Source organism: Aricia agestis, chromosome 8 (genome assembly GCF_905147365.1).
Source record: "Aricia agestis chromosome 8, ilAriAges1.1, whole genome shotgun sequence".
Lineage (NCBI taxonomy): Eukaryota > Metazoa > Arthropoda > Insecta > Lepidoptera > Lycaenidae > Aricia > Aricia agestis.
This window is the reverse complement of record NC_056413.1, coordinates 16,645,414-16,671,319: the sequence shown is the minus strand read 5'-3', so window position 1 is coordinate 16,671,319 and position 25,906 is coordinate 16,645,414. Positions and strand designations below refer to the sequence as shown.

The window sequence follows — 25,906 nt, the reverse complement described above, 5'->3', positions numbered from 1 at the left end:
TTAAGTATAATATTATGTACATCATACATTGCTACTATCCTACTTCTCACATTAAGTGGACATAGCAACGGTCAGTGATCTAACTTCAATTTCCTGGCTCCACACCTGCTGCACATGAGACGAGCCTAAAGCAGAGCACTGACTTTCAGCAGTTACCAACAATTATTGTATAACACTTTTATATGTTATTAACCATATTAACCCTTATTTTCAATTGTTACATCAAAATAGTTCACATAATATAACATTCCTTTTATTTACAATCTGTGTCTTATATCATTAAGAACACACAAAAGAAATCGTAAAATTCTTACAAAAGTTATAATTTTTATTTCACACAATATTATCATGATCAGTCCATTCTCCCGGCCATAATCTCAATTTATCTTTAGCTACTGCAGTTATCGCTCTTAATCTACCTGTTCCCCGTAAGGCGTAGATATCATTTGGAAGAAGCAGTTATTTCATAAGGACCTATATATTTTTTTAAACGGGCTTTGGCCCACCACACATTCCCACCACTGCATCTCCTGTGTCACCAGGATCGACAGCGGCATCCAACCACGAAAACCCTTTGATACTATGATCTCAGGGAGCCCGAGGGACATGCTAAAGCTGTCTTGGGACCCGCAACGAAATTAATCAGAAGAAAATAGGAGGAGTAGGAAGAATAATAGGGAACTAGTCTATACTTAGGATAAAGCTTTTCATGTCGTCTGTGATCTTGCCTTACATAATATTATATTATACTACATTGCCTACTTCAAATACCTTCGTATCCCGTCTCACTGAGAATCTAGTTTTAAATTTGTTTGCTTGCTAACAAAGATAAGGTAAGCTATTCGCGATCAGATCTAACATCTATTTTCGGGTAAATCTAATCGTACCTCGTTTAGTTGGGCTTGGATTGGGGGAATATTAGCATTACGACCAATACGTAAACGTGACGGGTGTAAATTCTGTAAAACTTTGAATTATTGTGGTATTTATTGATTGTTGGACCTTCCACAATCCGTTCGGCCAATCTGACGAGCCATTACAACAAGTATTTAGCATAATATCCATAACTGTGGAAACGTATCTTTCTACCTGGCAATTTCCCCTTGGTGTCCCTGTTGCTATCATATTATGATGTTCAGTTGCTAGCTCTCTAAATAAGTTACGGATTTGGCCAGAACTAAAATTGTTCCTTTACCAGTTATGACCGTTGATACGGTTCCAAAAAAAATATAGACCTCTTTCCGGCAAATAACGAGGATAGAAAATACATGTCTAGGGATCCAACCAGACTCGAATTTAATTTTGTGGCCATAAAAATTTATAATAGCGTACCAAAGAATATCCGAGAGTTATCTTTAAAGGAATTTAAATATACACTTAAATTGTGACTCCTTAGTATTTAAATGAATTCTTTGACTGATTGAATTATTAACCATTTTTATTATTAATATTGAATCGATGAATTTTAACTTGTATTTTAATGTTGATGAATTGTTATAATGTATTGTAAGGTTTTATTATATTATAGATGAATTATATTATTTTAACGAATTATTTGCTTTGATTTAAGTTATTATTTAAGTTATTATTGACTTATTATTAATGATATTTTAATTTAAAGTAATGTACAATTAATAAGTTTCACACACTATTTTAATCCTAGAATGGAAGCATCAATTAGATGAGATAACACAGTTGTATATATACTGCATTCGGTGAATAAACAATTTGATTGATTTGAAAATTTAGTAAAGCCATCAGCCCATCAATTAAAAGCAATATATTGTATATTATGTACCCATCACTTGTTTGCAAAAAACGACTACAATCTAAGTAGATAGTGTGAAAGGGTATTAGAGTTATCAGTTAGGTGTAAATATCCCTGTTTACTTTAGGACCAGCATGCCCTTTCCGTTCAATACATATCAGGCAATGTTTTAAATATTTTGTGACCAAAGCTGACATCCGGGGAAACCAGAAATGTTCACGAAGTTCATTAATTACTTTATTGTACCCCACATTACAGTTTTCGTCATGAAATAGTTTTTAGCAGATTGTATCTAGATTGTAGACCCTTTTGGTACATAACATTTTTGCTAATTAGGTTGTACTTTTATTTCACCCATATTATTTTATTGAAGTGACAAAATAAGTGTGGCACCATGGCAACGTCCATCGCGATAGCGTCACCGTCGCCCAAACAATGGTCGCCGTCAGTCTCAAGTTGTAATAATTTACTTTTATTAATTCAACAAATGTACTTATCAGTATAAAAAGTAGCCAGTAGCCGATTCTCAGGCTTACTAAAAATGTATATAAAATTTGGTAAAAAAAAAACAGTAAAACCGTTTCGGAGGATTTCGGAGGACGGTACCTAACTAACATTGTGACACGAGAATTTTATTGCGTAAATAGCATTGATCTTTATCAATTTCGTCGGATTCAACTCTTAATTTTGAATCGTTTTGTTGGGCAATTTCTAACCAAGACTGAGGTTCTTCAATAAGATTTGTCGAATATGACAGTTCAGAGAAATCGTGAGGTGATATTTCTATGTTAACACTAACAGTATTAGAATCATTTACTGGATTACGGCTGAGAAAAACAACATGTCTTATGTATTAACCCTTTTTATAAATAACTAGAATAGATGTTCCGGTGAACTTCGTGTCACTTATAAACCTTCCCTGAACTTCCACGATCATTTTAAGACTAAAATTAGCCAAATCGGTCCAGCCGTTATCGAGTTATAGCGATACTAACACAATTGTAAATCTATTTTATACAACGGTAGTAATTTAGTGCCTATTAGATTTATACACTAAAACGTTTTAAAGCATTAAATGTCGCCAAAGTTTGTAATTCATAGAGCAATATTATGTACTTTGATTCAGCGGGAGACGTCCTTTTGCTGAAATAGGCAACGACAGTTTTGACATTATATAGTATAGCTCCGTATTCTGACTTACGTCAGTGTAAAGTTCTGTAGGTAATTTTGGGTCATATATAGTTAATAATGGCTTAGATGATAAATGTTTTACGACGTAATTTCTAGCTAAATCCTGTTCGGTGCCCACTCCCATTTTTCTTTTTTTTTTTTTTGTGAATTTAGTTATTGGTGCCGTTCGGGACGCAAAATTTGGAACAAACTCTCTGAAATAACTTGTGAGGACCATATGATAAACTGCCGTACTTCCCTGGTATTGCTGGGGATAAGTGAATTAATTAAAGTCTTTACTTTTGCCTCACTACACACACACACACTTTTCATGTTGGTACGAAATTTCGCCCAAGTCCTGCCTTCCGTAGGTTCCCAGAACTCGAAGTACGTCTGACCAGATCCATTCAGGGCCTTACCGGCTTTAGCTGCTGTCTTGATCCTGCTTCAGTTGAAATCCACCCGAAGACTCTCGATGCTGTCACACCAACGCTTTGCACCACTGTCGCTTGTTTCAGGATCGATTAGTGGCAGAGCAACATCATCATTTTTCTGCTGTGTGGCAGACACGACATCGCGAAATGCTTTGAGGAGATTGGAGACAGTTTCAGCATCCATCCTGCAAAAAAAAATATATATATTAGCTATCGAAAATTTCATACTTTAAAAAAAAAATACTATAAAAAAAAGCGTCTAAAATAATGGTTTGATTTATCCCACTTCTGATATTAAATTATTAAAAATATAAATGTAAAAAAAATAGTAAAATGAAACAATTTTAATTTTTTAAATTCATTATTTATTTCATTAAGAGTCTTATAATTTACCCTAATTATTATTTTATTAAATTTAAACTCTTTCCAACTTTGTACACAAATAATATAACAATCAAACATCAAACATTTAAATAAATCGATTACTTATTTACTTATATTATATATTATAATTATAAGTTATAAGTATTATATAAACTTAAAACACAGCAACAAGTATCTAAATTAATAGAAAATATCAGTAAAGTACAATACTTATCTTATTTCTCTGGTTGCTCCTGTCTCTCGACACAAACTAAACTTTTTCACTATTGACTCTCGTTTTTATACTATCCAAACGGATATTAACAGTTAACAGTCTTAATATTAAATAATTTCAGAATCAATAAAATATTTCCGGTATACTACCGGAAATATTTTATTCCGGAAGTATTTTTAACAATTTTATAAAAACTAGTAAATATATCAGTAAAATATAAAAATATTTTATAATAATAATCTGATTTTATGTATATTAAAATAAATTATTAAAATAATAATTTACTATTAAACATTAATCAGACTAGCGGAAATATTTTATACCGGAAGTATTTAAAAACAATTTGTAAAACCTGGTAGAAAAATGACCAGCCTAGTGAAATAATGTCACTTTAGATTTAAATTTAATTAAACTAATTAAAATTATTATTCTTTACATTTACATTTAAATTTGTAACTAAATATTATTTCCGCTAACCTTTAAAATATGGTTTTAGTACATAAATGTATTTATCGTATTATTATTATTTAACACCCGCAGCTTTGGTTTTTTTTATTATATGTTCATGCCTTTATTCGCTCGCTTTTGAACTCTTTATTTTGCGAATAATAATATATCCTTTGTGTCATTATTAAAATTCGCTCAGCTGTTTAGAATCAAACAACCATCCTCACACGTATAATATTAATCAACAAAATAAAAGATACACAAAACACCAACCTGGGACGTTGTTAACGTAGCACCCGTCCAACAGAAGATGTCCGTCCATGGGATCGCAGATCGGCGGGAATATGCCCGCGATGCTCATAGACGCGCGACAGTACCGCCACAGCATACCTAGTTCACACCGTGCTATCTCAACCGCCCACACCGCATTCACCCGTGTTGTCACTTACCTTGCTTACTGAGTGTAAATATTGCTAAAATGAAATAGCCTAACCGGTGAAATAGCGAGTTAAATGCTCTAAAAATGTTAAGAAAATCCACCAATACCACTAAAAAACTTTTTTAAATTCATTTTAATTTGATACTTTAAATTGTTAAAACACGCGACCGAGTAATATTTACACTCAGTCGTGCGCTGCGCACGCATCTACGCTCCGATTGGTCGGTATTACGCACGCACGGACGGCGCGCTGTGATTGGTTTACCTGGGAGGTTGTTGACGTAACCGCCGTCCAATAGGAGGTGGCCGTCTACGGGGTCGCACAGCGGCGGCATGTACCCGCTAAGCGACATCGAGGCGCGAATGTATCGCCATAGGGAACCTGCGGCGCCCGTAACCAATTAGAAACGCAAAACCGATATAAACGTTAATCTGTGCTGGTCCCCGGTGCGATATGTGCTTAGATTGACACCATCCATGGAGAAGAAATGACGCTCATGATGTGCAGTATGGCATGCCATGATAATGATTGATGACATAAACTAGCCTATACACAGTTTGATGAATAAATATACACATGAAAATTAAAAAGTATGATGGCGTAAGAAACCAATTATTTTTTTTGACGAATAAATAAAAAATATAATGCCAATGTTATTGCCAATTATAGTAAACATTTAATACTTTGGATTTGCATGATTTTGCAGATATATATTGTCAGTACTCGTTGGTATTCACAAAAAATCGGTCATCTGTCATAGACTACATATAATATGCAACACAATAGTACATAATATATTATGCAGAAGTCACAAGTCAGTGTCATCTGAATCAGAAAACTCTATCTACATATTCAGTAATCATATCGCATTCGATTTAACGACCAAACTATAATTTGAAATTAGAAAGAACATCAATTTTTCAAACGACTTTTTGTACTGAGGCAACACCGAAACGTGCAACAGTTACATCGATATGGTCATGCTACGCTACGGGTTAGGGGGGAGAGTTACTACAGTGATGATGAGAGGGGAAGAAATAAAAAAAATGAACCACACTCATGCATACTAACGACTGAACGGCGAGGGTCCAACCCGACATTGTCTACGTACCGTTTAGAGCTCCCAAATTAGCATTATTGTAAACCAATCACAAGCGCTCGTTTTTTTGAGTAATGACAACACAAAGCAAATGTCGGATTTGTAGGTCGACTTACTTCACACGATCGAACAAACACACATAAATGCAAGTGAGTGTGGTTAAAATAAAATAAAAAATCACTGTAGCGGAAAACCTAGCTCAGTCGTCGCACCATAGACACAAAATCGTATGATGGTTAGACGTCCGCCATTTTGTCTGTTCAGCTGTCATCTGGTAGGGTTTATTACCAGGCCATAAAATCTTAATAAAAAAATGTCATCTGGTCGGCAGTGTTCACAAAATAAATCACACAACGAAAGCATGCATTAAACAACGAACATTTAATTAGGATTCTGTAGACTGAAACCTGCAGGCCTACTACGAAACAGTTTTGAGACTCAAACAATCGGACGAAAATGCCGCGTCCTGCTCTAACAACGCCATTTTACGTTTATTAGAGTAGGACGCGGCATTCTCGTACGATTGTTTGAGTCTCAAAACGGTTTCGTGGTACGGCCCCAGGTTTAGGCTTGGTGTTTCATGATGTTTATAATTTGGATCCACGACAAAATGAATGATTATGGTAAATTTTGAATAATCGTGCTCGAAAACAAATGTCTCTCCCAATTTTTTCCATCCTAATGATTGCAATGACATGTTAACAATGATATATTGTTACAAATGATATTCTGCCAATTAATGGATGTATTTTGTACATTTCGCTACAGAATCCCGTATATCACACACACTTGTCTCACACAAGCAAATGACGTGTTAGTAAGGTGCACAAAGCGACGTAACTTCTTGTCCATGAATGTGTGTTAATACTATTCTATTGTTGATTATGCGTCAAATAGTACTAAAATACTTTTAAAAACATATTATATAGTTTGTAAATTAAATATAAAATTAAATATAATCAAAAACTCAAGTGATTCAACCCGGTGTAAAAGTGTTGTCGTAAAAATTGCAAGTGAAGTTAGGCACAAAACACAGGGTTGGACGATTTTCCACTTTTTCCATCCCTAATACAAAATATATGACAAAAAATATGTTGAATACCTACTTGTGATTAAATACTACCAAAAGTTAAAAATAATTTAAATAGTTTAGAGAATTCAATTTTGTATGAATTATAAGTTATAACTTATTTGAATATTTTAAACAAAATTTCCTAACAGTCAGGTCTCAGAAGCCTGCAGAGTGATTACATACACCTTGCTTTGCAACATAAGTTTTACAGTAGATACTGTGTAACATTTGCTGTCAAACCCCTGTTGCATATCTGTCCCAATATCTAGTCTCTTTAGTAAAAATGTTGTATTTGAATTTTGTATACCAATTTTTTGACAGACGAGAACATTATATCGAGCAATGTCTGCCATTGTAGTAGCTGTTGCAATATACTTAATCACCTAGCAAGGTTCATCACGTATATTGCAACTAAGAAGCGCTTACACGGGCAATAATTGCTCGGCGACACGAATGGAACGATCTGGAGCTATTAGTGGAGCAATATGGAGCAATTTATTTCATATCGCTCATCGCTCAATGTCATATCGCTCAAATATTCGATGGCCACATCGCTCAATATTGTATTGCGCAATATTGCTGTTTGTTGCCGCAAATTGCTTGATGTAATCGTGACGTCAAAGTTGACGAGAATTGACTGGAGTTGAGCAATTTTAGTTGCCCGTATAAGCGCACCATTAGAGAATACTAATTCATTTGACACATACTCCTACTCATCATCATCACTCACCGTGCCTGTGCACGCGCATGCAGCTCGAGCTGATATCGGTAGTGACAGTAAAGTACGGCAGCCAGAGGTCCTCGACGTGCACCTCGCCGAAGGTCGCGCGGATCGTCGCGTTGAACTGCCGCCCGGAGAACATGGAGGTCGCCGGGTACGTGAGGTCCAGGAGTTGCTTGCCCCATTGGGTCATTTTCTGAAAACATATCGTGTATACGCTAAGCAAAAATGTTGGGTATTTATTTAATATACATTAATTTGTTTCATTATTAAATGGTAGCCAGGATGAGAAGTGTTCTACACACTTTCCTTTCAAAAATTACTAGACGTCGTCAGCAATTTGTGTTGTCGAAATATGTTTTTTGAACCATACTACAACTACAACATATATGTACTATCAGAGAAGTCAAATCCTAGGCAGATGGGGGACCTACGTAGTTTGGACGCGTTACGTCAAACCCAGCCGACAGATCACAATTTGCCATTGAATTAACACGATCCGACCAAATGATGTTGATCCGTCAACTGCCTACGAATCAATTTCCTCGATGGTACACTAATATTACACAAATATTCATAAGAACTACCCTATTTCTTTTCCCATGACCCCTAGTATATTCATACCATTTTTATCGACATTAGTTAGGCTTAGGTTAGTACTTAGTAAATCTTATATACTTATAAAATTTTCGTGTCACAATGTTAGGCCGCGTACTCCTCCGAAATGGCTTTACTGATTTTAACCAAATTTTATATGCATATTCAGTGGGTCTGAAAATCGGCTACTGGGTACTTATTATATTGATAAGTGCATTGATAAGCGCATGAACTGACGGCGACTATTGTTTGTGCGACGGGATAGCGATGGACGTTGCTATGGTGGTGTTATGTTCAATAAAATAATACGGGCGAAATACTTTATATGGCAAAGAAACGTTTGCCGGGACAGCTTGTATTATGTAAATACGCAGATGTCAAATATTCCCATAGCCTACAGTCCGCTTGTCACTAACCTTGGACCACTCCCGAGCTTTCTGTGTGACGGTGGTGATGTTACGGTCCATGCACCACAGCGCGCCCATGAACGCACCGATACTGACTCCGCCCACCATGTCGATCGGGATGCCCGCCTCCTGAAACGTGTTTTGACGTGAGTACCGTTGCGGAGCAGGTAAAATATGTTCAATGCATAAAGTTAATATACCTAGCGGAATAGAGCAACAATCTCGAGCTGTCAAACGTAACCAAAATTGATTTTGATCTGTGTGAAAAATATGTGTACGTGTAGACGTACACAAGCATGATTGAACATGAATTCTATGAGATTAAATTGTCAACGTGCGGCACGTGCCGACTGGACGTCAAAAAAAGATTGTTGCTGTCATATATCACACGCCTCCGGTCTCTTTTTACCACGCAGTGTTACTGTCTCGCTTGCTCAGGCCTTTGTTTCTCTATTCCGCTAGGTATATTAACTTTATGGTTCAATGACTATTTGTCTCTTTCACTCGCAGGAGTTTATTTATTAAACTAGATGGCACCCGCATCTTCGCGTCAAAATTCGTTTATCGCACGGAAACTGTACTCTAACTAACTGACTTAAAATATATCCATATACCAAATTTCAGCAAAATCGATTTAGCGGTTTAGGAGTCAGGTAACAGACAGACAGACACATTTATAATATTAGTATGGATAGATTATCACCATACCTGTATAGCGCGTATCATGCCAACGTGGGCGGCGCCCCTCGCCCCACCCCCGCCCAGCACCAGCCCGACCGACGTGGCGGTCACCCAGCGCGCCAGACGACTGAAGTCAGAGTGCACGTTCGCTTCTGACATTAGCACTTTGCTGTAGAGCTCGCTCTGTGAAAAAGAAACTGTCGTTAGGGTTCCGTTTTAGGGTTCTGTAATCAACAAAACTTGTTTGACTACTGCACCCTAAAACGGAACCTCAACCAACTATTTTTTTTGTATATTTGTAGGTTAATAGTTATTTAATTTAAGAGTAACATTGTCCTAGAAATAGAACAATCCATATTTTAGGACCATCGAATCAAAGTATTAAATCCTTTCTATCTCTGTTAGCTACCTACCAGTTTCAAGATTTATCGCAAATAAAAAAGTTGTTTGTCTTATCAAAATGAAGCTGCTCACAAAAAATAAGCTTGTTAGTAATCAAAAAAAAATAGTTCTAGGTCTCCCTCACTATATCATTTAATTTTCTCATAATATCAAGCCATTAAAATTTGTATTTATATTTAAATCACTTTGTATAATTAAACAAATCAACTACATACTCCGATAACAGCCTGAACACATTTAAATTCGTACACTGATTTATTGCTACTTTAAATATTACATAATATATTAATATGTCAAGAGATCGTTACTCGCGTATATTGATTTCGTTCTCGATTGGCAGTAGAAAAATTGCAATATTTTTCGCAAGTGACACAGATAAGTAGTAATTGATCAATGGGTAATGGTAATTATCTACGTGATCCGTAATTTACACAAGTTTACAAAGTTAATCAAAATATCTTCCATATACTCACAATGCGATACTGGCTCTTTCTCGTGAACATCCTGTGCGGGCACCTCACGTGGTGATGCTGCGAGACCCAGGAGCGCATGTTGAGCCAGTGCACGGTCCCGCACGGGTTGGGCCCGCCTTCACGATGTAGGAGGACCAACTCCTTTTGCGTACGTATTGCTAGGCGTTCTATCTCTTTCTCGATCTGTAAGCGAGAGAGGGACAGATGTTAAAAATAATATGGCGGTATTATTGACGACAGCATGATATGATAGATATAATATACACCGTTCTATCGATGTAACGATCTACGTGCGTATCTATTTTTTAGGGTTCCATACCCAAATGGTTAAAACGGGACAATTACTAAGACTTCGTTGTCTGTCCGTCTGTCTGTCTCCAGCTTGTATCTCCTGAACCGCTATAGCTAGACTTCTGAAATTTTCACAGATTGTGTATATCTGCGGTTGGCCTGAAGGAAACGGGGCCGTTTCCTTCAGTCCAACCCAATTTTGGCATATTTTTTCTTAATAACAGTACGGAACCCTTCGTGCGCGAGTCCGACTCGCACTTGGCCGATTTTTATTTCTTGTTGAGAGTAGCAGAAAGTTGGAGTGAGATATACGATCGCCCACTGTCCTTATGTGGTTAGTGTTTTATATGCCGATAGCGAGACTTCTCTTTATCGATTTATAAGTACGAGAAGGACAGACATTACTGGTTAACTGCTTGACAACGTTGCTCCAAACCAAAGTCAACGACGAACAGTTTCGCTGCCCTTTTGTTTTTTTTTTTTTTGTGGAAACTACAAACCTTTCCAATACTGGGTTGCTTATCGCCCAGCGCAACAATCAGTATGCAATCTGCTTGTCTAATGCACCGCTGAGTCCACTGAGTAAGGCTCGGGTCACACTGGTATAAGGCAACCTGTAAATAAATAAAATAATATTAACAAATACATATAATTAAAAAACAAATCGTTTGTTTACATTGAAATAGTTCCAAAGAAACTCCGCACTACGCCGCAGAATTAGATAATATTATAATCTCGTGTATTTAAGAGCACTGTTTTTTAACCCTACCAATAAAAGGAGTGTTATCAGTTTGACGTGTCTCTCTGCCTATCTGTGCCTGTCTGAGTATATAAATTGGCGGACTGATTTTGATCTAGACATTTTGTTTGAAAGCTCACATGATCCAGACTCCAGATTTTTTTTATAGTGAGAGAGCCGGCCGTATAAAAGTCCTATGGATCAGATGCATGAACCATTTTTTGAATATGAATCGAGAAACCATAAAACTAAAGGTCGACACCCCTTAAAAATGATAGATTTTGGCCGTATGCAAAATTATAAGCTCACTTACGGGTGTGATCCGGGCATTATTATAATCCATAAGATACATGGAAAAAAATTACGAGAAAATAAAGTATTCGATGAGAAGAATTGAGTTTTCAAAGGTCGACAAGCTCAATTCAGCCGCAACCGAGCGTCGACCGCGATCAAAGGTACATTATTTTTTGCGTAATTTTTCTTAATCAATATACTATGTATACTTTAATTTTTTAAGCGATTCTGAAACTAAAACCCCTCAAATAACTTAAACGATTATTTTTACTTAGACACTTCTTAGGGCCTGTTTCACCACTTCCTGATAAGTGCCGAATAGGCTTTTTACCAATTAACACCTGACAGATCAAGTATGGAGAATCTGTCAAAAAAATTGTGAATAGCCTATTCGGCACTTTATCAGGAAGTGGTGAAACGGGCCCTTGGAGTTTTGAATTAGTGAAATTATTTATGGACTTCTTAGTTTAATATTATAAATTATTATTATAAAAGTATATCTGCTGTTACCTTATGTTTGTCCTCTTGCTGCGCCAACCACGAGCTGAGCCTGTACTCATTGTTGGGGTCCATGATGGTCACTCCTAGAAGCTTCCTGATTACATCCGAAGTGAGCCGCACCGTGGGACCTGAAAACCAAAATAACAACTTAGCTTTCTGAATGTTGGATATTGAATTTAGTATCCTGAATTAAATATTCAGAATTTAGACGACTGATTTTTAATACTACCCGTAATAAGATCACAGCACACATATCAACTCGGAAAGGGATCGGCACCGTATCGCCTCGAGCCGTTCAATATTGTTTGTATGAAGCTCCCTACTGCAACGCACACTAAGCGGAACCGTAACGTAATCGCCTCGCCTCGGAAGGGGACAGCGGTCGGCGAGCAGTAAGCGAGGCGTCGCCTAGCCGTAGCCGAGTTGACGTACAGGCGCTACTGATACGCTTTGGTTACGTGCATACGTTAGGTTGACGGCGAGGCGAAAGGCGATACGGTGACGATCCCTTTCCGAGTTGATATGTGTGCTGTGAGCTGTAGACTACAAAATAATATTTGTATGTATAGAATAATCGAAAATATTCTATAGATTAAAATTACTCAATACTAGATGACGCCCGCAAATCAGTTGCACTAAAATTGGTTCAAATCGCGCGTAACCCTAAATTTTTCCAGTGTCCTGTACCTTTCTCAAGACTCAAAGTATCTCCATATCATATTTAGGCAAATTCGGTTCAGCGATTTGGGCGTGAATAGGTAACAGACAGACAGACAGACACACTTTCACATTTAAAATAAATGATCGAAAATTCTCGTGTCACAGTGTTTATGCGCGTTCTTCCAAAACGGCTCAACCGATTTTAATGAGATTTTGTATGTGTACATTCGTTAGGTCTGAGAATAGGTTTTTATCTACTTTTTATATTGATGCTAGAAATAATTTATATAGCAAAACAACGTTTGCCGGGTCAGCTAGTATCTTAGAAAATATTAAAATTCTTGATTTTTTCAAATTAGTTCATATATTATTAACTAGATGTCGCTGTCGGGCAGCTACATCGCGCTATCGCTTGCACGATCGTCAGTAAAGACAAGCGTCTGACATGACATGCAGTAATAAACAAAAAATCGTGGGAATCGCAGATTTTTTAACATTTTTTGGAATTCTGCCTCGCGAATTTGCGATGAAGCAGAATTTAATATATATAAATTTTAAATTTAAATTTCAAAACCTTACACAGTGTAACAACTTTTGGTAATTTTGTTCTCTAATCATAATTTATTAAAGTTTGATGTTTGACGGAAAACATGTTATGGAAATTTTGGTTTATTTCTTTCTTCGTTATTAATTAGGTATCAACAGCTACCACATAGCCTCTAGACACCTAATGCAAGGCGAATACTTTCAGACAATATGTAAGACTTATAGGTCTTACTTTAGATAATGACAGCGAAATCTGTCTTAGTATCGACCACATCCGTGTACATCTCGTGCGTTTCATACAAAATATTTTTTTTACTGTCAAGACTCAATTTATTCAGAGCTCAAATTACACTGGTCTGAATCCATGACGAAAGCATTTGACATAAGTCATATCCCTTTCTATCAAACACAAATTAGTAATGCTTATCCTTTCCTCCCTTATCGTCACGCGTCAATAGTGATGTGATACCAACTATCTTTCAGAGGTACATATTTTTTTAATCAAAAATCGAAACAAAGCGTGATATGCTCAAGTCATTTTGAGTTGGACTGTTGTTAAACAACTGATTAAGACGCCGATTTTGGGCGCTTGACAGACGAGAGGTTATAAGTCTTTTCTTCATTCTATACTTTAGAATAAAAAATAAATATGTACTGTTTTTTTATTTCTTTTGACAAGCGCTTCTCGTACTTCCCATCACTAGTTCTGATTTATGACATGCCGTGAATTTGAATTGGCCAATCGTAATGCATTTCTTCTCTCTCCCCCCGCGTCGCTTACCTCAGCACATTGACACAATAATTTGTTAAGAGAAATCAAAACATTAGGCGTCTATTGGGTTATGTGGTCGCTGGGTATCAAAGTCTCAGCCCGATCGATTGAAAATTGACAAAATTTCATACAAACTATCATCCCCTTGAGGACAGAATTGATCAAAATCATTTCTTAGGGGATACCTACGTCATAACATCTACCTGCATGCCAAATTTCAGCCCGATCGGCCCGGTGGTTTTGGCTGGGTGAGCTGAGCACCTTTAAGTTATATCTATTTAGATAATTATTATAGTTAGTTATATCTATTTAGATACATTCTAGCTGTCCCGGTAAACGTTGTTTTGCCATATAAAGTATTTCGCCCATATTATTTTATTTAAGTGACTAAATAAGTATGTCAACGTCCATCGCTATCCCGTCGCACAAACAATGGTCGACGTCAGTCTCGAGTTGTAATAATTTACTATATTATTTATTCAACGGATGCACTTATCAATATAAAGTAATTAAGTAAGCCAGTAGCCGATTCTCAGACCTACTGAATATGCATATAGGTGAAAATCAGTAAAGCCGTTTCGGAGGAGTACGGTAACTAACACTGTGACACGAGAATTTTATATATAAGAAGATATACATACCGATGGCACTAAGACTGTGGTACAACTCGTACGTGAACGCGGTGAGCGGCACGTCGTCGCTGACGGGCACGACCGCCACTGTGGAGAAGTTGTGTTGAGTCGGCCGCGCGTCGAGCGGGTGCGAGCCCAGACTGCGAGTGGGTTTCTGCCAGGAACCTGCGAAGTTTTAAAGTAAGTTTAGGTAAGTTCGGATAATTCAAGTCAGTGGTACCAAGCGAACAAAACAGGCGCTCGAACATTGTAGCGGTGTTCAGAGGTAACGCTCGAACATGGAATACGGCGATTATTTTTTATACGTGACACAATCAATTTTGTGACTCAGATTAAATGACTAACGCTACAAAAGAAATTACTCCTGTTACCCAGTCGAAATGGTATTTCGAAAGTAGTCTTTCAAATGCGTATTAAATTATCGGACTACTTTTATACAAAAGAAATACCTAAAGGAGAACACAGCTTAGTGTAGAATGTAGTATATAACATTTATTTTTGACTCTATAATAAACGACTACTAAGTAAAGATAACAGTAAGACGGCTGAGAACTGTCTCTGCCGTTACACATTATAAATGAATGTACCATCGAGGAAATTGAATTCTAGGCAGTTGAGAGACCAACGTCATTTGGTCGGATCATGTCAATTCAATGTTAATTGTGATCTGTCGGCTGGGTTTGACGTAACTCGACCAAAGTACATAGGTCCCCCATCTGCATAGGAATCAACTTCTCTGATAGTACTTAGGAACTGTCCTAAGGTCATTCATTTATAATGTGTACCTATAATATCTAAACACCAGTCATTTGATGATAAGTTTCGGACTGGATCCATCCGCTGCATCTTTATTAGACGCTAATCCTAATTTAGCAGAAGCACAAAACTAGTTAAAGCATAGCCCACCTAGAATCCTATGTCCCAGCAAGTTGATGAGCCGGGTGACGACGACGGGGAAGCGCAGTTTGATCGCGTTGAACAGACCCTCGGGTAGTTTCGCCAGCTCCGAGTCACGAACCGCCATTACTGTCGTACTGCGACGGGTCTGGGTTACCATCTCGACCTGAAATTGGAGAAGAGTATTTACTATTTTTGTTATATTATATATTTTGATAGCTTATAAAATAATGCTTGATTTTAAAGTTAAACAGTTTGTAAATTCTGTGAATAAATGATAAAATTTTAACCTGCATGATTTCAATAGGATGGAAACATATCGCAGAGTAAACCTTTGGATTTTTTATTGGTTTCTGTTTATCGGCCTGTCTAGCAATTAACTCTTCTAAAATGAATTTATTGCTACTTAATCGTAGAAACTTACTTGTTTCAGCTTAAACAGTTTTTGATAATATAGTAGTTTAAACCCCAGTTTGGTATATGTACAGCAGAAATCAAAAGTAATAGTAGCTTTTGAAAACTGCACTTACGCATATTAAGTTAACATAGTGTTTATTTTTAGCAAAAACTAGCTATAATTTTATAGTTTCATCAACTCACAATTCCCACAAGATCCCCTTTGCCGTATTCCCCCACCAGCTCCTTCTTGCCGTTGGGGTGAGTGATGACGGAGCGCAGGCGGCCGCTGAGCACGATGAAAGTCGAACCCGACTCCTCGTCCTGTCGGTACACCGCGCGACCGGACTCTAGGAACACCTGGAATTTGTTAAACCAGTTAATATACGGTGGGAATTACAGTGGTAATTTCAAAAAGATAAAGTGCTATACTTGGTAAAACTAAAGCCCATTGATAGTCGTGAAATCTACACTAATATTATAAAGAGGAAAACTTTGTTTGTATAATTGTAATGAATAGGCTCAAAAACTACTGGACCGATTTTTTTAATTATTTCACCATTCGAAAGCTACATTAGTAAGTAACAAAGGCTAAATTTTATTTAGGAAAAAATAGGTTTCCGTAAGATATTTGGGTTTTTCGGAGACACGGTGTAAAAAATCAACCAGAAAAGTTACTTATTTTGCTTACACTGCCTAAACTATAAAAGATAGAACCATAAAATGTTCTAATTAATTGTAGATCTTATAAATATCTACAAAAAAGTCCGCGACACACTATACCTATCCATGTCGAGTGAGGCACAACAACAATTTTGTTATTAAAAAAATCTTGAATTTTTTTGGACTACATTTAAACTCGTTTATTTTAATCATGCTATTAATCCTTATCAAAATAAATTATTTAATCACTAAGTACAGTTTATGTAGATAGTATTTGGTCTTTGAATGGCTAAAATTGGACGTTTGGTTTTGAAGTTATGGCGAAATTAAAATATTATGTATGTTACGATTTCTACTGCACGGCCCGAAGTGGGCGTCATCAAGGCGGGGGTTGCGTGCGAGAGGGGAGTTAAGATCTATTAGTTCTTTTCAGAGCTAGAATATTACACGCTATTAACACTTTCTTAAATATTTGAAAATGCCGAAGAGAGCCAGGTCGGACGACCAAGGCGCCATACTTATATATTAGTGATTAGTCACTTTAATTAAATAATATGAGCAAAACAACGTTTGCCAGGACAGCTAGTAAACTATAAATTGATAGAGCTTTTTAGGATTGTACGCTGTTGACATGAAATAACTATAGTCTGATCGCGATACGGATACGCGAGAACTGACTAACGGCCGTTCCCAATATTTGATCTATCTCTGGTTTTGCCCTACTAGAGATAGGAATAGCTCACAATTGACATAAAATATATACATTTCTAATGTCTAATGTGAGCTGTTCCTATCTCTAGTAGGGCAAAACCAGAGATAGATCAAATATTGGGAACGGCGTAAGTGGTAACGGTCTGTTTTTAATGTACTTGTTAGATACGAGGACATCAAAATTTCGCCCCAATATTGGAGGGCATCGGGAATAAATGGCTAGAGTGAGATAGCTATAGAATATGTCGTGAAAATCTACAGCCATTTCAATCTCATTTTTGGTTTCTAGAAGCTAGACCAGCCTTTCCAAAAGTGGATGATAACGCCCCCTTGTGGGCGCTGAAGGTCTAAAGTGGGGCGGTGTGGGACCCATAAATAAAATGGGGGCGGTGTGTAGATGCTTAAAGGGTGATGTATTTCATCTGGATGCATTTTTAATTGAAACAATGGGGGCACTAAATAAGTTGTTCTCAAAGTGGGCAAAATAAGTTTGGGAACCTCTGAGCTACATGGAGGGTAGCTAGCTGTAACTCACCCAATCCAACGCGAAGTCGACCTGTCTCACAAACGGCGACAGTCGGCGCACTACAGTATTCGCGATATGCAACACGACAGATGGTCTGTCTCGCATTATACTGTACACCGTGGTTTTCGACAGGAGGCCGATGCGCGAGAAGTGTTTAGCGCGGATGGAGAAGAAGCTCGGCTCGCCCGTCAGCACCGCTAGACCGCCTTCCACCTCGCCTGAAATATAATATATATTATATATATGACATTGAATTATATTTGATGACAATATTTGAATTTTATATGTTATTTGTAAAACCAAAAACGAATTCCTGTCGTATTATTACTTTTTCTTTTGAAAATTCAAGGAGCAAAATAAGACAAGTACATAATTTATACACTTGACACTTGTCAAAACTGTTAAATTTGATATTATCTTTATTCATTTCACATAAATATGTGTTACTTTTCACAGCGTGGTTATTATATATGGGGATACGTTATAAGTAATCAAATATAAGTAATCAATGCATCTGAGTATTCGCTTTCGATTTTTATAGTAACATCCCTAGAGTTTAAAAAGAAAAAAGGTCAGCTGACGCAACATTGTAACGACGTACTTAATATGTAATTATTAAGATTATTTGTTTATTACGTTTAGAATTGTTTATCAGTGAAAGCAAATCGTTAAATAATTCGTATTGGTCATATTTACAATAAATATGTAATCGTAATTGAAAAAAGTTCATCATTTTTTTTTTTTACAGCTCTGTGGCTCAATTGGTTGAGTGTGTGGCAGCTCAAGCCGGGGGTCGCGGGTTCGAATCCCGCCGACGGAACAAAAAGTTTTCAATGTTCCCGGATCTGAATGTGTATTAAATATGTGTATGATATAATAAAAATCTTAAATATATGCATAGTATAAAAGTATTAAATATATTTCCGTTGTCTGGTACCTGTAACACAAGTCCTTCAGGTACTTAGCATTGGGCCAGACTGACGTGGTGTGAAGCGTCCATAGATATTAAAAAAAAATTGTGCAGATATAACAAAACGAAAATATTATTTTTTATGCACGTCGCTACAAGGTTACGTTGTGCAATTTTGATGAACTGTCAATTGTGACCTATTAAAATGCCCCGACTATAATATATTTGTACCATCGAGGGAGTTGATTCCTATGCAATTGACAGACCAACGTTATTTGGTCGAATATGTCAATTCAATGTTAATTGTGATCTGTCAGCTGGGTTTGACGTAACGCAACCAAACTTACTTAGGTCCCCGATTTGCATAGGAATCAACTTCTCTGATAGTACAAACCTGGGTAAGCAGTAAACATGTGTACTTCCCCCTCTCCTTCAGCCACCTTCTGTGAGACCAGCAGAGCGCCGGACAGAAGATAAACTAACGCTACGTCCTGTAAAAATACAATTACAGGATTAAATACATTAACCTGCACAAAATAGTAAATTTTAAGAAATAAAATATGGGTTTCATTAACGAAATCACCCTCGAGTGTTTATGAGTTTAGTAGCACGTTTTGTGATAAAATGCAATGAATCGTATGAAATATCACATAAATAAATCACTGTGTCAAGCTACTTGATTTTAAACATGTGTTTAATGTGTTGAAATGTTTAATTAAACACTCTAAAGGTCACAGCACACATATCAACTCGGAAAGGGATCGTCACCGTATTGCCTTTCACCTCGCCGTCAACCAGGCACTAACCAGGCGTCAACCTAACGTATGCACGTATTTTCAAAGCGTATCAGTAGCGCCTGTACGTCAACTCGGCTACGGCTAGGCGACGCCTCGCTTACGGCTCGCCGACCGCTGTCCCCTTCCGAGGCGAGGCGATTACTTAGCTTAGTGTGCGTTGCAGTACTTTCATACAAACAATATTGAACGGCTCGAGGCGATACGGTGCCGATCCCTTTCCGAGTTGATATGTGTGCTGTGAACTTAATTCTACACAGATCACAGAAACCACTCTCATGAAACCTAATACTAAATCAAAATCAGTTGTAACACTCTGAAAATTATACTATTTAATGTATCTGAAATGCAACGAAATAAAATATCAAACATCACTCAAAAACAGTGGATGCTGCGATATATACCTGGACTATATCAGGCTCACCAGGTACACTATAATATAGCTTGGGACATAAAATATTCATTAATACTTTGCATAGTATGCTTAAGATGTAATGAGGGCTTGGTGGATTTAGCTATTTTTTTTTTTTCGTTTTAAGTCTTTATTAAATAAAAGTTGTTGTTTATAAAATATACAAGGTACTTATAACAATACTAAGCAATAATACTTTAGGGTGTGTACGTGTTCCTCGCAGAGAGTTTACTGTGAAAGTAGCAGAACTGAAAGACCAATTTTTTTTCGCTTTTGTATGGGTTGATACACCATGTATGTTACTAATAAATAAGGGCCAAGGAAGTTTTATACAAATAACTGTTTATCTGTTACTTAAACCAGTCAAAAAAACCTAACAAACGTCATTCAAGCTTTTAGAGGAACTAATTTAATAACTTTTTCGTTTCGCCCAAAAATGAAAGAACTCAATTTCATGGAGATGCCGTCAGCCGTTGCAGAGTAACCAAATAACTGAAATTACACGATTGTCCCAAAGTTTTGATAATATTATATCTACCTTATGGCTCTCCTCCTTCATGATATAAGTACCAGCGGGCAGGTCTCGCACTTGCACGCTGTCCTTTATTAGGCTGTCGTTCTCCAACCCTAGCTCTTTTACAAACGCCTCAGTTGCTATCTTCTGTAGAGACTGAAATAAATAAAAATTAATGTTTTTTTATTTTTTTAATATGAAATAATTAAAAAAATAAAAAATAAACTTTTTTTTTTTATTTTTTCAATTAAATTGTGTTAATAAATTTTATGTGTGAGTATAAAAATACTTTTGTGAGGCCGTTTCCAATGTTTTTGAACAGAAGTTTCCTTTTTCTTTATATGCTTTATATTCAACTTAAATTTTTAATTCTTAATCTCCAAATTAAATACTTACCACAAAAATCTAAGTAAGTATTTTTTTGTAATAATTTAATAATATTATTTTTTAATAGACTGTATTTTGTCTTTAATAGGCATTATCAATGACACTTACAATTTCATCGAGATTCTCGTTGGCTTGGCTGTACTTCTTGAAAGAGCCCTCTTTTTGTCTTTGGAAGGAACCAGTGGCTTGCACATCCGGAAGCTGAAAAGTATTTAAAATGTCAACAATTTATTTTTACATTATTCCCCTTTTTTTCTGCAGTCTACTACTGCGTAATCATCAACGCAATTATAAATAACGCTCGTAGCGTGGCTATCCATATCCATACTAATATTATAAATGCGAAAGTGTATCTGTCTGTCTGTAACCTCTTCACGCCCAAACCGGTGAACCGAATTTTCTGAAATTTGGTATGGACAATTGGAATCTCGGAATCGGCTTTTATCGAATACCGAGCAAAGCTCGGTCAAATAGCTAGTAACCATAATCATTGTAAGTATATTAAATTAGAATACATAGTATTACCTACTTTAGGATATTATTTTTAATACTTTGTTCTTATTGTGGCGAGTTTTTATCTAGTTATAGTTTATTAGTTTTATTTTGTTTTGTGTTTTCCTTGTCTTTCACTAGTAAACCTTTATGCTGATATTGTTACCATCAATGCTGGTGTAGTTGTATTTGGACCTCAGTCCAAATTCCCTGTGTTATTAATGTTATTCTGTGGTGTACTGTACATTGTTATTCTGTGGTATGTAACTGTACCGTAATGAATAAATAAATAATATTAATAATGAGGTATGATTTACCTGGGGCGTGTTAGACGTGACGTCAGGCACCATGTCAGGTTTGGGCTTGCGCGGAATGTGTATCGGCGACGACGCCGCTGCGCCCTCCTGTGTTAGTATGGGACATGGCTGGGATGGTAAAACAGTTTTATGACAAGTATGATAAAACAGTATATTTACACATTTACACACGGTAAAGGTGAATGTTTACACTACTTCATTAGGATCGTTAACCTAACTATATTATGTATAGTTCGGTCGTACAGCTCGTGGAAGTTCATACGTTGCCCTATCGCTACTTGTCTCATTCGCAGGCGGAATATAAGAGTGCGAGTGAAAGAGACGAGTAGTTACAGGTCAAAGTACGAATTTCTACCTGCTCCTCCGACTTGGAATGGAATACATAGTATCTAATGCGGTGTCAACAACCTAATTTACAACATACTTTACATACTTGGGGAAAATAACAATTTACAACCTTGCAAATATTAATAACAAAAATCCCTAAAACGAAGCTGCACGGTAAACATATTTTGTTATTAACATTCCTACATAATTAAAGGTAGGGATTAGGATGACGATTTTCAAATGTAAGAGGCAAGTGAAGGCCCAATGGCTGGAGTTCTATGACCCCAAGCCACCGACATTTCACTGAATATACAAATACACAAGAATCTCACCAAATGGTCTGTCAAGCTCTTCTCAGACGGGTGCGGCGTTTGTTCCGCTAACGTCTTGGGTGTCTTGCCGGGAGATGACGCCACTGTCGTCGGTCTCCGGCGCTCACGACCCTGTAACAATAGACAGGCAAGGGCTCAATAATATCTAAAAGGCCCGAACGTTTACGTCTAGACTCAAAATATGGCCAGGAAGTAATTGAAAATATTTTCAATCGGGTCCTAATAAATCACAAATCAAAATTCGAGTTCGGTTCAATAACTTCCAAGGCACGACAGCTAATAGAGTACAGACTTCGCGTCCAGGGCCCGTACCATGAAACCGTTTTGAGACTCAAACAAACGAACGAGAATGCTGGTTCCCGCTCTAACAACGTAGTTTCACGTTTGTTAGAGTAGGACGCGACATTCTCGTTCGATTGTTCGAGTCTCAAAACGGTTTCGTGGTACGAGCCCAGACTCCAGGGTAGATCAATAATTAAGTGGTAAGTTTTTCAGGCGAAATATAACAATTCCAAATAGCTCCACAGATCAATGAGTAATGAAACTGGTTTCTTCCTGGCTTTTTTCATTTCTTTCAAAATTAAATTATAGTGTTGCTAGTGCAAAATATTCTACTTACAGGGTTTACAAGTTCAGCACTCAAGCCTAAGTACTGATGTAGCGCGGTAAATGTTACTCGCTGGAGTCGCACCATGATTATCTGAAAACACACAAAAGTTAATTAATTTGTATTTTAAGCTGTGAGATATACAGTAAAAGTAGATTTTTTATTGATTTTAGCTATAAAATTATATTTGGCAATTTTATGTTTAGAAAAGCCTAAGCTGTTTGCCGGCTTGACCAACTGTCAGGCCAAACTCTTAGATAAAGATAGAAAAGTGTTTGCACACCTTCCTTCTTATGATAAACGTATCCACAGAAAAATATTTTTCAAAATTATTTTTTCTTGTGTTAAAAAGTTGTTCAAATTACTACTTACCTTTTTTCGCGGGTGAAGCCGTGGATAAAATGCTGGTTACATAATAAGGCAATAATAATAACCATAGAACATATTACCTGTATAACTCTGACGAATATATCCGGATACTCCTTGAACACCTCTTGGAAAGCTCGCATCGGCAGCTTTATCACTTGAGAATCTTCCAACGCCTTAGCATTCACTGTCTTGTACGGTTGAGAATGGCCCTACAATAGAAAATCTGTATTAGTAAAAGCACATAAATTATAATTGCCCCCAAAACAAACACCCAAGATAGGTAAAGATCGACACAGAAAGTACACGTAACAAAGTGCGTACACATTTACGTCACGACGCACAATTTCCCTACCGTACGCACTCTAAATAGTTATGACGTATTTATGTGTCGATCTTCATTTAAAAGTACATTGAAGGAAACACAACAGTTGCAGCCATGAATAATTAAATAGCAACTGCACCTAACAGAATGAAAAGTAAATTAAATATAATTTTTTATCGCCTTTATAGATGAAATTATAGAGCCTTCAAAACCAATAAAAATGCCCGCTAAAAGCTAAGAAAAACCCAACCAGAACCAATCTTGGTACTTAACGCGCCTCTAATGATCGACCGCCAAGAAATTTTTTGCGGACCAGACTCCATCCTGCGCTCTGAAAAAAATCGACATCAATAATACTCTGACAAAATCCGATATACGTCCTTGTAAAGCCCCTTAAAAATACTTCTTTCGTTAAAAATTATCCAACAGATACAAAGCCTCTCATCGAATAAAACAGCCAGCAAACCACTGGAAAGTGCAAAATGAAAAAAGTGAATAAAAATGGTGCAACCAGTGCTACAGCAAAAAACCGTTTCTTACAAAGAACAACGAACCTTATTGGCATAGCTAAACTTACAAGTACAGATAAAATGTCGTATTTTGGTGTACACCTTTGCAACATACACCAATCAATGGAGAAGAAGCTTGCAAACAATAAATACTCTTTGACAAAATGTAGTAAATGATATACTTTCTGAGTTATTTCAGTTTGAAAATGTAAAATAAATAACATTTTAGTTATACAACCTAAAATATTTCTAAAAGTATATCAATTACGACATTTTGTCAAATAGTATTTGTTATTTCTAATTATTTTCTCTGTCGATTGACATAATATGTTTCATAGGTGTACACGAAAATAACTTTAGGTATGCCACGCTCCATACAAAAAGGTTAGAACTCTTTTGAATATTAAATTGTGATTACAAAGACGGAGTGCCAAATAATACAAACAGTGCAGAAAAATGTCTGAATCAATGTCGTCCTAACCATAGAAAACAAAAGCAACACACAGATGAATATGACAATTTTTAAACTCACCAATTGCTACCCAAAAAGGATAAAATACAAACATAATATTGTGCAAGTAAAATGTGCATTTATTCGACGTGTAAGCACAAAAGTTCGTTTATACCACAATAATTATTGTTTACAATAATTACTATATGTTTACGATTACTTTCAAAAATACCAGAAACGAATATTTTATATGTGTATGCGGCTCTTAGGCCCGTATAAATAGTCAGTACTCAAGATGCATCTCGGTCTCAAGACACGGTTCAGGCTCTGTGGTTGGTTGGCTGTAAAAATTTGGACCAATCACAGAGCCGAACCGCGTCTTGAGACCGGGTCGCATCTTAAGTACTGACTATTTATACCAGCCTTATAGTGTATATCTTAATATTGCAGGCTCAGCTCTAAGGATTTCATACAAAGGATATATGTATCGCGTCTCTGCAGCGTTGTGTCTCTTAATTCGGTCTTACCATAAGGCTTCAGTCTCGAAATCAGCAGGCAACAGGGCGGGAACGGCGCGTATGTATATAGATTTATATGGACCGGTTTTCAAAAACAGCGGCACGGTGAGCGGCGAGCGGCATCTAGACGGCTTATCCATATACATCTATACATTGGACGCGCCGCCGTCGCTCCCGCCCCGCTGCCCGCTGATTTCGAGACTGAAGCCTAAAAGCACGTTACAGTAGTTTATTTTCACCACTCAGGCTGTTACACACAAAGCAGATTCTTTTAGCGACAGGTTTACAACTAATCCTGACTTTAAGAGCCTTGTCATACTAGCGGTTGGCGAGCAGCTTCGGGGCGGTTGGCGAGCAGCTTCAGGGCGGAACGGACACGCAACGAATACGAAGCGGACGTGAAACGAACCTGCTGCGGATGCCTCGCGAATACGTCTGATATAGCAGCGTTCTGTGCTTTATAGATTCGCTACAACACCCGCGACAAAAACGTTGCATATTCGCAGTGGCGGATTAACCCTTAATCAAATTAAGCAATTGCCTAGGGCATCACGTCTGAGGGGGCACCAGAGGAAGCACAAAAATCCGTCCTTAGGGCACGTTCACATCTCACTTTCACGTCACCAAAAACCACACCAAAAAAAGTTTCTAGGAAAAAACTAATGTTTTTGGCGGTAAAGGCTTAAAGACTGATTCTATTGTTGACAT

General features: G+C 37.0%; 1 protein-coding gene across 10 annotated transcripts in view; it reads right to left on the bottom strand.

Moving 5' to 3' along the window:
* The window catches only part of LOC121729954 (neuropathy target esterase sws), a 47,379-nt gene that overhangs the window by 6,970 nt on the left and 14,503 nt on the right, over positions 1-25,906 (bottom strand). For 2 of the 10 annotated variants that reach the window (XM_042118704.1, XM_042118707.1), the window contains exons 6-24: positions 23,479-23,607; positions 23,042-23,122; positions 22,423-22,533; positions 21,764-21,871; positions 21,063-21,155; positions 20,592-20,723; positions 20,046-20,084; positions 19,242-19,338; positions 17,947-18,155; positions 16,242-16,397; positions 15,651-15,807; positions 14,754-14,909; positions 12,144-12,262; positions 11,101-11,214; positions 10,310-10,492; positions 9,462-9,617; positions 8,763-8,882; positions 7,759-7,945; positions 5,122-5,238 (exon numbers count right to left, since the gene is read on the bottom strand). In XM_042118704.1, coding sequence (XP_041974638.1) covers positions 5,122-5,238; positions 7,759-7,945; positions 8,763-8,882; positions 9,462-9,617; positions 10,310-10,492; positions 11,101-11,214; positions 12,144-12,262; positions 14,754-14,909; positions 15,651-15,807; positions 16,242-16,397; positions 17,947-18,155; positions 19,242-19,338; positions 20,046-20,084; positions 20,592-20,723; positions 21,063-21,155; positions 21,764-21,871; positions 22,423-22,533; positions 23,042-23,122; positions 23,479-23,607 — 2,464 coding nt within the window. Of the gene's footprint in view, positions 1-4,690; positions 4,808-5,121; positions 5,239-5,514; positions 6,072-7,758; positions 7,946-8,762; positions 8,883-9,461; positions 9,618-10,309; positions 10,493-11,100; positions 11,215-12,143; positions 12,263-14,753; positions 14,910-15,650; positions 15,808-16,241; positions 16,398-17,946; positions 18,156-19,241; positions 19,339-20,045; positions 20,085-20,591; positions 20,724-21,062; positions 21,156-21,763; positions 21,872-22,422; positions 22,534-23,041; positions 23,123-23,478; positions 23,608-25,906 lie in introns of those variants that run through there. The other 8 variants (XM_042118708.1, XM_042118710.1, XM_042118709.1 and 5 more) reach the window with 6 other exon arrangements.